At 35.0% G+C, this 18504-nt stretch overlaps 1 protein-coding gene across 1 annotated transcript; it reads right to left on the bottom strand.

Annotated features, from left to right (window-relative positions):
- Positions 1–935: 935 nt before the first annotated feature.
- On the bottom strand, positions 936–2171 carry LOC120181360 (uncharacterized protein At3g28850-like). Its single transcript, XM_039186518.1, has one exon. It carries the CDS (start codon positions 2132–2134, stop codon positions 1004–1006), a length of 1131 nt encoding a protein of 376 aa, XP_039042449.1. The 5' UTR covers positions 2135–2171; the 3' UTR covers positions 936–1003.
- Positions 2172–18504: the final 16333 nt, after the last annotated feature.

Genomic DNA, 18504 nt, shown 5'->3' on the forward strand with positions numbered 1-18504 from the left:
CCCAAGTTATTTACGTCTCCTTTATGCAGCCATCAAGTTTCTTCACCATAGTTTCCAGTTTATCCACCAAACTTTATGCTTTGGGCTCATGCAATGCCTTATCATTCTTACAAGCAAAGAGAGATTGTGCTTATGAAACTTGTGATCATCATGCTTCCAGTCACAGTGAAACACACATATGATCACATTCACAGCTCATATTCTTGTAACAAGTGTCGGCATTCCAAATCTTCCATTAGCTCGATTTCTTTATATCTGCAAAATCTTAGTTACGATTGAAGGAAAATATTGCTCTTAAGTTTGACATCATAGTGCTCGTTTTGGCTACAGGATTTACGGAAGTGGTTTCTTAGTATCCAGATGCTTATGAAAATGATTCTTCTCGTTTGGATGTACCATAAAAGGGTGTGTATTTTCCTCTTGAAATTACAAACTATAGCAATTTTTCCTCTTGGATATATTTGATCAGTGCATTATTACAATTTTTTGCAGTCCATTCAGTAGGCCTAAAAGATTTCACTTGGGTAATGTCAGCTGCAGATACCATAGTTCAGATTTCAGAATCACAGAGGGGTTGCTGCAGTTCTCAAGAATCCCTTTACGGTCCTAAGCCAATATAACTTTTCGATTTAACCCGAGCCAGATATAGTGTTGTAATCTCAGTTTTGCGAATCCTCTTAATGGTTCTCAATGTCATGCACTTGCAGGGTTTGTGTGTAAAGCATCAAGGAGAAAAGGACCAAGCATTGACACAAGTAAGTGAACAAGCCATGAATCAGCCAAAGCACAATAAGACCATATCATTCAATAAGCAACCAATCTTTTTTTTTTTACAATCAAACATTATCAAACAAGGCCTAAAACCCACTTTAGAGCCCCAAATCAGAAAAGGAAAGTAAAATAGTTCTTCAAGCCATCACTATTATAGGCTTGGGAGCAGACCAAATACAAATACAAATACCTAGTGGGAATCCCAAATCCAAAATGAATCAAAGAGGGGTTATTAACAACAACAAATAGGACATCGAATCAATCCATTTTCGTTGCACTCCACACACTGTATCTTCTTCTTCAGTTCCTTATCTAAAACTTTGCAGCTTCCATTGCATTGTTTGCACATCACAAATCTCACCCCACCACAGCCTTTACACCCGGTAACTGACATGGGGATCCCTTCAAACAACATTTCAAGTTTCCCTTCCTCTTCTAGCTTCAGAATCTCTTCGACTCCCCCAATCAACTTTCCTTTCACAAATACCAGTGGAACTTTCACTTCCTTTGTGCCTGTTAGCTTCCTCAACTCTTCCTTAAACCCGGAATCCATCCATATATCGCGCTCGGATATTTGGATGTGGTGCGATTTGATGATCGATCTCACCGTGTTGCATCCCTCAAAGGTCTTTCTAATCCCTCTCAACGTTGTAGTGTAGACCACAACTGCATTTTTTCCACCTGGTGGGCATTTCGGCTCGAAATCTTGAAGAACGGCCTTCGAGTCCTGAGATTTCTTCGAATTTCGGGGTTCGAATTCGGGTGAAATTATTATCTTGATTTGTTCCTCTTCTTCAGACAACTCTTTCTCGTACAAAGCGACAAGTTCTGGATCAAACAAGGGAATAAAACCACTTCTCCTCGACGAAAACCCAAAGTCACCAACCTCAAGCCCTTCGATTCTGGTGCTTTTCACCGGATAACTCAACTTCAACGCTGCTTTACACGAACTATCCATGGGATTATTCACTCCCGGTATCGATTTCGGGCTTCCTTTGTTCTCTTTCCCGCCATACTTGTTCGCTTTCAATGGAGAACCTATCTGATTCAAGAACTTCAATGGACTTCTCATACCCTTTTCCCTAACAAGAACACGCGATTTTGGACTCCTTTTGAAAAATCTATCTTCATCGAGATCTTCCATGAGTTCCCAGGCATTGATTACCTCAGGTTCTTCACGAGGAGGCGATCTCTTAACCCCATCTTCTTCTATTTGATGCTGCAATTCATCGTTGTCGAGTTTAAGGACACCGTAAGTGCTTGACTTGAGAGAAACCACATGGTTTGCATAACCGCCGCCATTGTTGAGAAGAATATCTCGTTTGATCTTTTTCTTAACGTGCTTTGAAGAAACACAACCCATTCTTTCTGGGAGGAATTTTCTTTGTTTTTCTGATGTCCTGCTCTGTTCTGTTCAAGGTAAGAAGGAGGAGTTATCTAGTTTAAGGTTTTTTTAATGGCAACCGTTGTTGTCTGAGAACCGGCCCCAACGGTCCATTTTTTCGAATCTGGTATAGTGGGCAAGAGCATGGGAATATTTTTCGGGAAGCCCCTGTAATTCTTTCTTTTGGTTTCCGTTTTCGCCACTTAAATTTATTTTATCTCTTTAGTGATCCATTGAATTTCTGATTGTTTGTTTATTAGTCCTATATTATTTTCGCATTGAATTTCTCAGTGTTTTTCATGCTTGTTTAATTTTTAAAGATAGCATGATGTTTTTATAAGAATACATTCATCTTGAAACTAATATATCAATTTATTTTAATCTCACTAACCCAAAGTTTAATTTCATCCTAATGTATATATTATATATTAAGTCATTGATGGAGTTTATATCATTAATTAATTTGACATCAATTCAATTAAGAAAAATATAAGAACTCGCATTCATAAAGGTAACATATGATATATTTTTATATAATCTTTGCTGCAGCTATCTTTCGGGTGGGCTCAGAATTGGACTTCCACTTGAATGAAAGTGTTAGAATTGTCACCGATCATTTAAAAATATTATTTAGGTTGATTGGACACTATCTTACCTGATCTGCGTCTTACCAGAAATATGTCGGATTCGAGAGTCGATTATAGTCAAGGAAGGATTAGCACCCTTGAACTGCCATTTCGTTACTAATTAATTTCCAGTTGTCTTAATTAAAAAAATGATAAGTTAAAGTGAAAGGTAAAATAGGATCCAAATTACTTACCTTCAATGGGTTTAACAAACATACCTTTAAAAAGTCAAGAAAAGTGTTACATATAGTGAAGTGCGGAATTCAATTAAGATAAAAAAATGCATGTTGATGAATTAAAAGAAATACAATAAAACGAATTGTTTATCTAAAGTACACATCAAATAAAAAGGTCACTTGAATTAAAATAAAAAGAGAAAAAAAAAGACATGAAACACTAATTGTAAAATTAGATATAAACAATTACCAACATAAAGAAAAGAAGTAAAAATGTAGAAACTCTATAAAAGTAGCTGAATAAATAAATAAAAGATAAAATAAAATAATAAAAGATAAAAAAATAAATATAAAAAATAAAACAAAAAAAAGATAAAAAAACAAAACAAAAACAAAACAAAATTAAATTAAATAAAACAAAAAAAAACAAAAACAAAGGAAAAAGTAATATAATTAAATAAAAAAAAGGAAACAAAAATAATAAGAAAAATACAAAAATAATAAAACAATATATTTATATCTAATAAAATGTAGTGTTAAATAAATAAAATAAATAAGAAATAAAAAATAAAAAAAAATAAAACGTGAATTGAATGAAAAAATTATTAAATTAAAAGAAAAAACAAATTGGGTGGTTAATTCAAAAGCAATTCGGGGTGAAATTGAATTTTAGGGGGCAAAATAAGTCTTTAAAAACAACAAGGGATCGAAATGGGGATTTCCCCTTTACTTCGGTAAAACACGCGGATCCCATGGTCTGTGAGTCGGGTAAAAGGGCCACTCGGGTTGGTATAAATACCAAAAATAACAAACACCCTTCATTTTTCTCCCCCCAAACCGAATCAAAACCAAACCTATCAAATTCTCTCAAACATTCAACGTGTTCTTCATGGAAATAAAGAACACGACCGTGAAACCCAGAAACCGGTTGGCCACCGTTCATCACCGGTGACTGATTTTTTTTGTTGCATTTTCTTAAAGCCTTTTTTACCCTCGTTTCAAAAATCCAAACCCTTTTTTCAAAATAGCCTCGGGGAGGGCTAGATCTGAGATTGAAAATCTTGAAACCCTCCCCCATGTTTATCGACCGATTGGGTTTTTTTCGAATCGAAAACAAAGAAAAATGAACATGCAAGCAAAAACATGGCGAACAAGGTAAGAAAAATACCTTATTTATTCGATATTTCCTTTCGAAAGTTACAAAATTTGCTCTGATTTTAACTATTTATTTCTCGTACTTTCTTGTATTTTTGTGTGTTTTGCTTGTGTTGTTTACATTAATTTATAGTCTACAAAAAATTATTTTTAGTTTGGTAGACTCCTAATAGGACTGATCTATTGTTTGCTTTTGTGTCCTACTAACATACGATTTTGTGTTTGTTGAGCCGAGAGAAACGACCGGTGTAAGGCGTGAGGAGTCTTCGGGTTGACCGGCTAGAGCGGCGCTGGAGTGGGGCCTTAGGGTTAAGGAGGAAACCCTAGCTGTGCTGGTGCGATCTGGACCGTTGGATGGGTCCAGATCCAACGGTGGAGATTGAGAGGCGGCTGGCGGTTGAGATGTTAAAAACCTTAATCTGTTTTAGGGTTTTAAATCAGGTCGATTTGGGTTGCAGTCTTGGGTCGGTTCGGGTTGCTCTAAGACCCGAGTCTATTGTTGTTGGACTCAAACACTGTTGGGCTCCTGTGTTTGTAATTATTGGGCTTCTGGGTTTGTAAAAACAAAAAGAACCGAGTAAATGTGTAATTACAATAATAGTATATTATAGTATATAATATAATATATTTATGTATACGTAACACATTTATACGATACAAATTAATACTTTATAATATAATAAACTAATCTAATTAAGTGAGTAACCCGAGTTGGACGAAAATATGTGTCTACAGCTGCCCCTCTATGCCCATTATCGTATAACGGGAATAGGGAAAATATTACAAGACACAATTTCCGTTCATCACGAATGTATTTCTGAGTTTGACATCCTTTGCTATGGGGATCGATCCCCATCTTATAAACTATCCTCCGTTGTAGAGTTGAAATTCGATGTTATGACTGGTTTGCTAATTTAGACTGAATCACGAAATGACTCCCTCGCCGTGAGGTTGAGTTGAACTGGAAAATTCTGAGCACGATATCCTTCGTCGTGAAGTTGAAACCGAACTCAAATATATGGAAAATATCTCCTGGATCTTCGTCTAGCCCAAGACACTTCGTCGTGAAGCTGAAACTTGTCTTGAAGACTTTGGTGTTGTTGTGTTACAGACAACTCATTCGTTGTGAAGTTGGATCAATTTTTTGGGTACGATATCTTTCGTTGTGAAGTTGAAATCGTAGGAAAATCGGAAAGTGGCTTCTTATTGTCACTCTTGATCAACCTTGGTCTTCTTCTCGACTTAAAGACCTTGGTGTGAGAATTTGACCGGAAAGTAGCTCCTTACTGCTACCTTGCGGTAAACATGCTCTTGAGCTGAATGAAATCGATCTCGAAAGTTCTTGCTGACAGATAACTCTTCTCGTCTTCGAGTTATGTTGTACTTGGCTGGGGAGTAAACCCCTGTTGTTGCAGATGACTCATTTGCTGTGAAATTAAGTCGATCCGTTGGGCACGATATCATTCTTTGTGAAGTTGAAATCGTGGATGGTTCCTTTGTTGTGAAGTTGAGCTTTGAATTGGATATCCTTCATTGTGAAGTTGAAATCCCATCTTGTAAATTGATCACTTCGAGTTCAATATCCTTCGCTGTGAAGTTGAAATTGACTCTAACAAGAACCTGTAAAATTATGCATATATGAGATGTTATGGATGCAATGTTCTTAGGTGCTCCTAAAATGCATATGTAAAATATGTTATTTTGGGCTCTGGAGAGAAATTTCGATCTCCGGTTGCCTGTCTTGGTGACTCTTGACTCTGGAATCTTGAATTTCTGATTCCTGATCTTGAATTCTTCAAACGTTCAAATATGATGTGACAGATTTATTTTTTATCCTTGATTTGGGAAATGCTTCTCAACCATATCAAGTATAGTGCATGAGCATTGATCGGTTTCTGAGTATTTGTACTTTTCAAAAGAAATCTTTGTATAGTAATATACAATTATCTTTTTCAGAAGTGAATAAATCATTAGGTTTAAATTCAACCCAAGATGCTTAAAAGGAATCGTTTTTGAGAAATGGTCGTCTTTATTTATAAGGGAAAAAGAATAAACGATACATGAAAAACATTCTGAAAAGTAAATACATAGAAGAAGTATGAATGGATGTCTTAGATCTCAATAATGCGGGCGCTTCTGAACTAATAAGTCGTTAGGTGACCTTGAACCCAACCTTTGTCAAGGAATCTTTGAAGTTGCGACAATGTTCAGGAGAGTGCAACATTTCTTCGACTCATTAAGTCTATAGAAGATTCAGATGCCGGGATGCCTCACTGTCTGGATTAGGGATCTTTTTTGAATTATCCAAATTATCCTTTCGGGTTTTCAACTTAGATCCATCATTGGTTTCAAGACTCCCTTTGCGGGTTTTCATCTTGAACCCACTTTATTTTCTTTCATTTTTCACTTTTTTCTTTTCTTTTATTTTTTTTTCAAATTTAAGGTGCCTTTTCGGGTTTTCACCCTAAACGTTTTTTCTTCTTTCTTTTTCTTTTTCTTCTCTAACTTAGGACGCCCTCTCGGGTTTTTATCCTAAGCGAAGTATTTTTTAACTGCATCCGAATTAACAGGATTTGGCAGTTCTAGCCCGTCCGTTTCAGCCAGGACAATTGCTCATCCGGAGAAGTCTTTTTCATGACATAAGGTCCCTCCCAATTTGGCATCCATTTTCCTCTGAAGTCTTTTTGAATTGGCCAAATTCTCTTAAGCACAAGATCTCCTTCACAGAATACTCTAGGGCGCACCTTCTTGTTATGTGCTCGAATAATTCGTTTATGGTAGATCTGACCATGATGAATGACTTTCAATCTCTTTTCCTCTATTAGGTTCAACTGATCATATCGGGATTATATCCATTCTGCATTATCCAGTTTGACTTCTGACAAGACTCGGAGTGACGTAATTTCTACCTCAATGGGCAGAAGTGCTTCCATCCCATATGCCAATGAAAACGAAGTTGCCCCAGTCGAAGTTTGCACCAAGGTTCGGTAAAAAAACAAAGCAAAAGGCAATTTCTCGTGACAATCCTTGTATGTCTCAGTCGTTTTCTTCACTATCTTCTTGATGTTTTTATTTGCTACTTCTACTGCTATGTTCATCTTTGGTCTATAAGCAGTATAGTTGTGATGCTTTATGTTGAATTGCTCACAGGCAACATCCATCATCTTGTTGTTCAAGTTTGTAGCATTATCGGTAATGATCCTATCAGGTAAACCATACAGACATATGATCTCTTTCTTCAAAAACTTACAAATAGTAGACTGAGTGACACTGGCGTATGATGTAACCTCTACCCATTTGGTGAAATAATCAATTGCCATGAGAATGATCCGGTGACCATTTGAAGCCTTCGGATGAATTTTCCCGATAACATCTATGCCCCCACATAGATAAATGCCATGGTGATATCATCACATGAAGAGGCTGAGGTGGAACATTTATTTTATCCCGATAAATTTGACATTTATGACATCTTCTAGCGTAGTTGATACATTTACTTTCCATTATGGACCAAAAATATTTGCATCTCATTATTTGCCTTGATATCATATATCTTTTTGCATGTGTTCCACATACTCTTTCATGTACTTCTTTCACTATCATCTTTGCCTCTTTTGCATCTACACACCTTAAGATTACTTGATCATGGTTTTTCTTGTATAAAACCTCCCCATCAAGGACTTATCCAGCTGCCATCCTTCTAATGATTCTTTTATCAGTTTCGGTGGCTTCCTCTGGATAACTTTGATTCTTGATGTATTGCAAAATATCGTGGTACCAAGGCTTAGTGTCTTTCACTTCCTCGATTTGGTAACAATGACCTGGGTACTCATATGACTTCATGTCAATTGGCATCATTTCAGACCCCCCGTCAGCCTTGAATATGGCTTCCAAGGTAGCTAAAACATTAATCATTTGATTTTCTTCTCTAGGCAAATAATGGAAGGTGACTTCATCGAATTCTTTGAGCAGATCTAGTATTAGCTTCCGGTACTCCACCAACTTTACATCCTTGGTTTTCCATTCTCCACGGAGATGATAGATTACTAAGACTGAATCTCCATATGCCCGCAAGGCCTTTATATTTTGCCCCATTGCAGCTCGAATCCCCAAAACACAAGTCTCATATTATGCCATGTTGTTGATGCAATCAAAATTTAGTTTGCTAATGAATGGGTAATGATTCCCTTCTTGGGAGACCAGTATGGCCCGATACCATGTCCTAATGCATTTATGCACCATCAAAATGCATTTTCCAGGAATTATTTGTGGAAATACTTGTTTCTTCTAAGGATATGTCCATCAAGTCTTCGTCTAGGAAGTCAAAGTCCAGCGGCTCGTAATTTTCATCAGTTCTACTTGCCAAGAAATTTGATATGACACTTCCTTTTATGGCTTTCTGGTTCACATACTCGATGTCAAATTCAGATAATAGCATCTACCATCGGGCTTACCTTTCAGAGAGGGTAGTCACACCAATCATATACTTTAGTGGATCTAACTTGGAAATCAGCCAAGTAGTGTGATACAACATGTATTGTCTGAGTCTTCGTGTAGCCCAGACTACAGCACATCAAACCTTTTCGATGGGAGGATATCTGACCTCACAATCGGTGAACTTCTTGCTCAAGTAGTAGATAACCATTTCCTTCCTTCCGGATTCATCATGTTGACCCAAGACATACCCTATTGAATTCTCGAATATGGACAGATACAAGAATAGAGGTTTTCTCGGGATAGGGGACATCATGATAGGAGTGCGAGACAAATACTCCTTTATTTTCTCAAATGCAGTATGACAGTTCTCATCCCATGCTCCAGGGTTACTTTTTCGGAGAACGCGAAAGATTGGATCACATTTGTCGGTTAACTGAGATATGAACCGTGCTATGCAATTCAATATGCACAAAAAACCTCGAACCTCTTTTTATATTTATAGGAGAGGTAGATTCTGGATAGCCTTAACTTTATCGGGATCGACCTCGATGCATTTCCTGCTGACTATAAAGCCTAACGGCTTTCCAGATGTTACTCCGAATGTACACTTGCTAGGGTTCAGTCTCAGATGAAACTTTATTAATATCTGGAAGAGATTTCTCAGACTCTCGACATGTTGATTCTTGGTTTGTGCCTTGACAATCATGTCATCGACATAAACCTCGATGTTTTATACATCATATCGTGGAACAGGGTCATTATAGCTCTTTGATATGTTACCCTAATATTCTTCAATCTGAAGGGCATTACTTTGTAGCGAAAATTTCCCCACATTGTGACGAACATGGTCTTTTCCATGTCTTCAGGATGCATCTTAATCTGGTTATACCCTGAGAACACGTCCATGAACGAGAAGAAGGCATTCTCGACAATATTAACCACCAAAGTGTCTATGTGTGGTAGATGGAAGTTGTCCTTAGGGCTTACCTTGTTAAGGTCCCTATAATCAACACACATGTACACTTTTTCGTCTTTCTTTGGAATCGACACTATGTTGGCCACCCACTCCGAATACTTGGCCACTTGAAGGATACCAACATCGAATTGTTTATTGACATCTTCTTTGATCTTGAGGAGCATTTTAGGTCGTATTCTCCTTAACTTTTGTTGCACATGTTTGCATTTTGGTTTAATAGGCAGTTTGTGGACTACCATATCTGTTTCTATCCTCGGCATGTCTTGATACGACCATGCGAACACATATTTGTATTCTTGAAGTAAGACTATCAAGTTTTGTCTTGCTTCGGTCGAAAGAGTTATGCCAATTTTGGCCTCCTTTTTCTCCTCTTCGGTGCCCAGATTCAAGATTTCGATATTCTCCTCATGTGGTAGTATTTGTTTTCTTCAATTTCTACCATTCTCAACAATTCGGTAGGTAAATTACACTCCTCTTCATTGTTGCATTCATCAAATTCCCCAAGACAAACGACCGATCCAAAATCCACCTCCGGATTAGGATCATTAGTGCATGCATTATTGTTATTTATGGTCCTGAAGGGAAAAAAAGAAAATGTGTATGCGTGAGAGGAAAATATCCCACACAGAATAGCCGAAAATTAAATCCGAAAGAGAATGAAATGGAGTATTGAAATGAAGAAAAAAAGACTGAATTCAAAAGAAATTGTTGAAAACATTTTGATATTTCGATATAACAAATTAAGTTAAATGAATTTTAAGATTTTCCAAATGATTTTCTAAGTATATTCGATAGAATTATTCGAATATCAAAACATTACTCCAAATCTTTCAAAGATAATTTTTAATCCTTACTCAAAGTGTAAAATTAAGTTTTAATCTTAAAACAATTTCAAAATAATTTAACAAAGTATTTCGAACCATTTCAAAGCCAAAAATTCCAGATTGCTCAGAGGGAACCGATTCCCCCCTAAGAGGTACCGATTCCCCCATGAATGGTTTGGCTCCGAGAATTCCAGTATGCTCGGAGGGAACCGATTCCCCCCTAGGGGGTACCGATTCCCCCTTGTATAACGGTCGAAATATTTGAATTTTACACTTAGGGAACCGATTCCCCATAGGGGGTACCGATTCCCCCCACGCTCCAAGCTGTTTTATTAATTATTTTCACACTAAAACGACTATATGATCTTCACTAATCATCCCCAACGTTCAGAAGTGATTCAAGGTGTATTTAAACAAGTTCTGAAGCCCTTGATCAACAAGAAATTATAGAGAAACAAGAGAGAAAGCATCAAACAACAAGTTTGTGCAAATCAAGCCAATTTTCCTTTCAATATTCATTTTGCTTTCAAAGAACACCATTTGTGCTCATTTGTAATTATTTGTGAGTGTTCTTTTCTTGTTCTAGAATTGTGCAAACATCTTACCTTGAGAGGTTTTCCTTGTAAGTTTGCAAATTTGTAATCTTCTCTTTGGGAAAGAGTGTTCTCAAGAATTGGGGTATATTCTTGAGGGTGTTGTAAGGTTATCTCTTTGGCCTCAAAAGAAAGAACAAATTAGTGAATTTGTTGGAAAATCCTTAGTGTGGATAGCTAAGGTAGTGGACGTAGACTTTGATTGAGAAAGTCGAACCACTCTAAATCGCTGTGCAATTACTTTCAATTTTTTGCAAAAGCTTCCACCAAATTTTTAATTGCCAATTCACCCCCTCTTGGCCAATTTCGTCAATCGATTAACTCAACAATTGGCATCAGAGCCTAACTCATTTGAAGGTTTAATCGCCTCTTGAGTCGATCCGGGAAGAGTTAAATCGATAAAGATGGTGTCCACTTCCGGTTCATTCTCCATGGAAGAATCCAGACCAATTGACGTGCCTCCACACTTCAATGGAAAAAATTATCGTCATTGGAAGAGGTGTATGATGATATTCATCAAAGCATTCGATATGGAAGCTTGGATGATAATCAAGAAAGGATATTCCTCTCCTACTAAGAAGGCAAAGAAGTGGAGTATTCAAGAACGGAATGAAGATCAACAAAACTCAAAGGCTATGCACATGTTATGTTGTGCAATTGATCCTAATGTATATAAAGGAGTTTCTTCTTGTTCAAGTGCCAAGAAAATGTGGGATAAGCTTGAGGAGATCTATAGAGACAAGGAAGAAGAAGAACCAATAAAAGTGATGTCTCTATTAGCTCTCACAGAGCCAAAGGTATATTCTAACTCAAATATATCAAATTCAAAATCTTTTAATGAGTTACAAGATGCTTATGATAAATTATTTTCGGAGTTTGAGATCATGAACTCCAAATACAATAAATTGATTTCTAAATTTATTGCTAAAAATGATCTTCTTTTGAAAGCTAAAACAGACTTGGAAAATCAAAATGAAATGTTGAGAAAGGAGTTAGAGCTTTCAAAAATAAAATCTGAAACTTTGAAAAAGAAATTTTCAAATTAAACAAACTTCTTCTAGAAATGAAAATGGATTTTGAAAATCAAAATGAAATCTTGAAGAAGGATTTAGAACTCTCAAAAATGAAATTTGAAAGTATTGAAAAAGAAAATTTCAATTTAAAAGATAAGCTTGAATGTTTAACAAAAGAAAAAGAGATCATTCTAAATAATTCATCTAGTTCAATAATGACAATATGTTCACATTGTCATTATCATGGTCATAAGGAACATACTTGTCCTTTAAAGAAAGGAAAACGATTTAAAATTAGACAAGTATGGATTCCAAAAGGAACAAGAGGCATTGAAACTAATGTTCAAGGATCCAAAGCAATTTGGATACCAAAATCTACTTAAATGTCTCTTGTAGGTGTGTGGGAGCAATGGTGATGAAGTTGATGATATTCAAGATGCTCTAGCCACACATGAAAAAGTAATGAGTAACCTCTAAACTTAATTTTTATTTTATTTTATTTGGCTGCTCATTTATTCTATGCATGCATGAGGTTTTAAATGTTAAATAATTCTAAATGATTATGTTTTGTCTCATGTATGTTGAAAAATATTGTATGATGAACATGGTAATTTTTTATAAACTCTAGTTCATCATATTATTTTTTGGTCAAAATTATTTTTTAAAATGTAATTTATATCTCTTTAATAATTGATATTGATTTTTCAAGAACTTTGGTTTTGCAAAATTTTGATCTGAAATTTTTAATGTTTATGCATAGATTTTTGTTTAAATATTATAAAGTTTTAATGCATAACATTTTCAAAAACTTTATGCATGTGCTCTTACTCTCTATAATCAACATTGCATAATGTTTTATATGTGAATGGGTTAAAAGCATAATCTTTTGAAAAATAATTTTGATAAAAGATACACTGTTTTATTTTAAATGATTACAAAATTGATTGACATTGCATCTACTTTCGATTATGCTTATTGGTCATAAAATAGGGATATATATATGCTGCATTTAGATTCTTTTGATATGACTAATTTATGCCTAGTTGCTAAGGATGAACATGATAGTTGGTTATGGCATAGGAGACTAGGACATGCTAGTATGAGTGTTTTGCAACAGTTAATTCAAGGAGACCTAGTAAGAGGGTTGCCTAAGCTTAAATTTGATAATGATAAAATTTTTGATGCTTGTGCTAAAGGAAAACAAAAGCGAGTTTCTTTTAAATCCATTAATGATGTATCAACTAGTAGAGTTTTACAATTGATCCATTTAGATCTTTTTGGGCCAACTAGAACTACTAGCTTGGGTGGAAAACAATATCCATTTGTCTTGGTAGATGACTATTCTAGATATACTTGGGTTCTATTTTTAAGTACTAAAGATGAAGCATTAGAACAATTCATCACGTTTTCAAAAGTAATCCAAAATGAAAAAGGTTACTCTATAACTAGTGTTAGGAGTGATCATGGAACTGAATTTGAAAATCTTAGATTTACTGGATTTTGTAACTCTAACGGTATTAGCCATAATTTTTCAGCACCTAGAACCCCTCAACAAAATGGAGTTGTTGAGAGGAAAAATCGAACTTTAGAAGAAATGACTAAAACCATGCTTTGTGAAAATAATTTGCCAAAATATTTTTGGGCGGAAGCCACAAATACCGCTTGTTATGTTGTAAATCGAGTAATGATTAGGCCAATTTTAAAGAAAACTCCATATGAAATTTTCAAAAATAAAAAATCTAATATTAATTATTTTCATCCTTTTGGATGTAAATGTTTTGTTTTAAACAACGGTAAAGAAAACCTTGGCAAATTTTATGCTAAAAGTGATGAAGGAATTTTTCTGGGTTATTCCTTAAATTCTAAAGCCTATCGTGTATTTAATAAAAAAACTTTAGTTGTAGAAGAGTCTATACATGTTGTTTTCGATGATAATCCCCTTCCGAGGAAGGATTCTTGTGTGAATGATGATGTAGGTGTTATAAATACAAATGACGTTAGACATGACGTTGGAGAACCATCATCAAAGAAAGAAACAAAAAATGAGGAAACTCATGATCCTCTTGAGAATCCAACCATTGAAGAAAGGGAAGTATCTTATCCAAGAGAGTACAACTATGTCAAGGATGGTGAAATTATAGGTGATCCATCAAAAGGGGTAATAACTCGATCTTCTCTTAGAAATATTTGTAATAATGTTGCATTTATCTCATGCATAGAGCCTAAGAATATTAAAGAAGCATTAAATGATGAACATTGGATTATGGCTATGCAAGAAGAGTTAAATCAATTTGAGAGAAGTAAAGTATGGACATTAGTTGAAAGGCCTAGTAATAAATCTACTGTAGGTACTAGATGGGTATTTAGGAATAAGCTTGATGAGAGTGGTAATATAGTGAGAAACAAGGCTAGACTTGTTGCTCAAGGGTATACTCAAGAAGAGGGCATAGACTATGATGAAACATACACTCCCGTAGCTAGGATGGAAGCAATTAGAATGTTATTAGCATTTGCATGTTTCAATGAATTTAAATTATATCAAATGGATGTTAAAAGTGCATTTTTAAATGGTTTTATAAAAGAAGAAGTGTATGTGGAACAACCTCCAGGTTTTGAAGATTCAAATTTTCCGGATCATGTTTTAAAATTGACAAAAGCTCTTTATGGTTTAAAGTAAGCTCCTAGAGCTTGGTATGAAAGATTGTCAAATTTTTTATTTGAAAAAGGTTTTTCAAAAGGGAAGGTTGACACTACATTGTTTTTGAAGCATAAAGGTAAAGATTTATTAGTAGTTCAAATTCATGTTGATGATATAATATTTGGTTCTACTAATGATGTTCTTTGCTAAGAATTTTCTAAGCTAATGCAAAGTGAGTTTGAGATGAGCATGATGGGGGAGCTCTCATTTTTGTTGGGACTCCAAATCAAGCAAAGAAAAGATGGCATCTTCATTAATCAAGCTAAGTAAGTCAAAGATATGCTCAAGAAGTTTGGACTGGAAAATGGGAAACCTCATGACACTTCAATGAGCTCTTCAACAAAGCTTGACTTAGATGAAGGAGGTAAATGTGTAGATGTTAAATTATATAGGTCAATGATTGGATCTCTACTTTATCTAACTGCAAGTAGACCGGATATTATGTTTAGTGTTTGCTTATGTGCTAGATTTCAATCGTGTCCTAAGGAATCATATTTACTAGCTGTTAAGAGAATCTTTAGATACCTTAAAGACACTCCTAGTTTAGGACTTTGGTATCCTAGAGACTCTAGCTTTAGCTTGCATGCTTTTTCTGATGCGGATTATGGAGGATGCAAATTAGATAGGAAAAACACCTCCGGTACTTGCCAATTCCTTGGAAATATGCTAATTTCTTGGTTTTCAAAGAAACAAAATTGTGTTGCATTATCTACCACTGAAGCTGAATACATTTCAGCTGGTATTTGTTGTGCACAAGTTTTATGGATGAAAAAACAACTTTTTGATTATGGAATTGAAGTAGGTACCATTCCTATCAAGTGTGACAATACTAGTGCTATTTGTCTCACTAAAAATCCCATCCAACACTCTAGAACTAAGCACATTGAAATAAGACATCACTTCATTAGAGACCATGTCACTTAAGAAGATGTAATTCTAGAATTTGTTGATACTTTGCACCAATTAGCGAATATCTTTACAAAACCTTTAGACAAGGAACGATTTTGGACACTTAGGAGAGAATTAGGTTTGACCAATCTATCTTCACTGAGTGTTTAAAATAATTTTAGCACTTTTAATAATAAATGAAAAATGCTTATAATAGTAATTTTTTGATTGCATTCATTGCTATTAGTTAGGGAGAGTTTATGATTCGTGATGAAAAATTAATTTTATGTTCAAATATCGTTTAAAGATTAATTGAATTGTTTGAACATGATTAATTTTCAATATATGAGTTGCCAATACCACTAGAGGAAATTAATTTAGCATTTTGGGTGTTTAAAATCAGATTTTAGCATTTTGGTGCAGAGGGAATCGATCCCCCTTGAGGGAACCGATTCCCCCTTTGAAGGGGAACCGTTTCCCCCCACAGGGGAATCGATACCCCCCTGGGGTTCTGGTTAAACATGAGTAGAACCCTTATTTTTATTCAAAACCCTTTTCTTCCTTCACGCCGTTTCTTACCTCTACTCTCTCAAATCTCCATTCTTGCCTCAAATCAACGTTTTTAATCGGAATTCACTTCAAATATCATCCTCTAAATCTGTTGGAATCATCAAAAAAATGTGCAAACTTCATCTAATCTCACTTAAATCCGAAATCCCTCAAGGTATTTTTCCAAAACTTCTATTTCATCAATTTATAAACATAGAACTAGTTTTAATTAGTTCTAGGATGAACTTTAGATCGGGCATTAATTGTGTTTTGATTGAATTATGTTGTTGTTATGAAAACTATATTGAACCGTATTTTTCAAAAGTTTTCAAAAACTTTGCCCATTAGGATTGATTTAGAGAACCTTGAAATATTGAGGACTCAATTGAGTTTTGGGATTGATTGAATTACATACATGTGTTTTTTAAATTTGCAGGTTACATATTCTATTCCGATTCTTAAACCATGTCAAATCCTAAATGACCTAGGACATTGTCTAGTCGCTCAAGTCAAAACCGACCTCTTATTCCTCCACCCAATCCAAATAACCCAAATATGACCATTATAAACTCTTGTTTCAACGTACCTGGTTATGGACAAGATCTATACCATATGTACCATACTTGTTTTGAGTCATATAAAATCTGGGAAGAGTGTATCCCTTAGATCCAAGCTATAGAAGATATGGAATTCCAATATCTTCCTACTCTTAAATCCTAGAAGTTTTATAAACTCTTTTAACTCAAACCTTTGGTTTATCATCAATTAGTCCGTATTTTGCTATTCCAATGTGGTATGTGTCCAAAACGAGCTCTGATCTGAAACTATAGGAATTTGATCCTATCTTTTAGGACAATTCATTTTTATTGACTCCGGCACAATCACTACCCATTTTGGACTAGATACCTCAGGTTTAATGAAAAAGGGATTGTGGATTCACCCTATAAGTCTAAGGATAGTGAGAGTACCCTAAGAACTCATCGTGATAGATTCCTTCATTATTTGATCTCTTGGTGGTTTAGACCATCCGGAGGTAGGTACTCCTCCCTTAGGAACATAGATATATGGTGGATATATTGTATCCAACATAAAAAGAAGATTTATCTGCCACAGATCATTTTTAGTGAGTTTCCATAAACATTGTTCCTTCCAAGAATATAGAAACCTTGGTTTATGGTTGTCTGCTTAGTAATTTGTTTATCAAACTCGGTCTTTGGGTCAATGGGTTTATCGTCCCGAACTTAGGACTTTTAATTGTGAAACATTTTGATGTTCATGGATTGTTTTATTTTGGGTGTTTGAATTTGTTGGATAAATGGATATTTGAACTTATATGCTTATATATTTGGTTTGATTTTCACTTTCATTTTAAGCTTAATGTTTATTTTTGCATCATTTACATATTAGTTGCATTATGACCAATTTTTGTCATTTCACATTAATTATGAATATTGATTATGAAACTAATGGCTAACGTTTCTCTTGCTTGTGATCTTAGCAGCTTATATTATATATAATCAATTGGCTAACTGATTTCAAAACCTTGTTTAAATTCTTTAAAAATGTCTTTTTGATTTAACAAAAAGGGGGAGAAGATAGTGTTAAAGTGTTTTTAAATGATAAATGGGAGAAGTGTTAAAGTAAGGTGGAGTAATTTCAAAAAAACTTGATTTCAAAATCTTAAAATTACTAAAATGTTTTTGTTATATCAAAAAGGGGGAGATTGTTGAAAACATTTTGATATTTCGATATAACAAATTAAGTTAAATGAATTTTAAGATTTTCCAAATGATTTTCTAAGTATATTCGATAGAATTATTCGAATATCAAAACATTACTCCAAATCTTTCAAAGATCATTTTTAATCCTTACTCAAAGTGTAAAATTAAGTTTTAATCTTAAAACAATTTCAAAATAATTTTACAAAGTATTTCGAACCATTTCAAAGCCAAAAATTCCAGATTGCTCAGAGGGAACCGATTCCCCCTAAGGGGTACCGATTCCCCCATGAATGGTTTGGCTCCGAGAATTCCAGTATGCTCGGAGGGAACCGATTCCCCCCCAGGGAGTACCGATTCCCTCCTTGTATAACGGTCGAAATATTTGAATTTTACACTTAGGGAACCGATTCCCTCCACGCTCCAAGCTGTTTTATTAATTGTTTTCACACTAAAACGGCTATATGATCTTCACTAATCATCCCCAACGTTCAAAAGTGATTCAAGGTGTATTTAAACAAGTTCTGAAGCCCTTGATCAACAAGAAATTATAAAGAAACAAGAGAGAAAGCATCAAACACCAAGTTTGCGCAAATCAAGCCAATTTTCCTTTCAATATTCATTTTGCTTTCAAAGAACACCATTTGTGCTCATTTGTAATTATTTGTGAGTGTTCTTTTCTTGTTCTAGAATTGT

The sequence above is a fragment of the Hibiscus syriacus genome, unplaced genomic scaffold (genome assembly GCF_006381635.1).
Source record: "Hibiscus syriacus cultivar Baekdansim isolate YM2019G1 unplaced genomic scaffold, ASM638163v2 tig00003721_pilon, whole genome shotgun sequence".
In the NCBI taxonomy this organism is placed as follows: domain Eukaryota; kingdom Viridiplantae; phylum Streptophyta; class Magnoliopsida; order Malvales; family Malvaceae; genus Hibiscus; species Hibiscus syriacus.

Coding starts and splice junctions, on each gene's coding strand:
- LOC120181360 (XM_039186518.1), bottom strand. CDS start 2,134: ATGGGTTGTGTTTCTTCAAAGCACGTTAAGAAAAAGATCAAACGAGAT.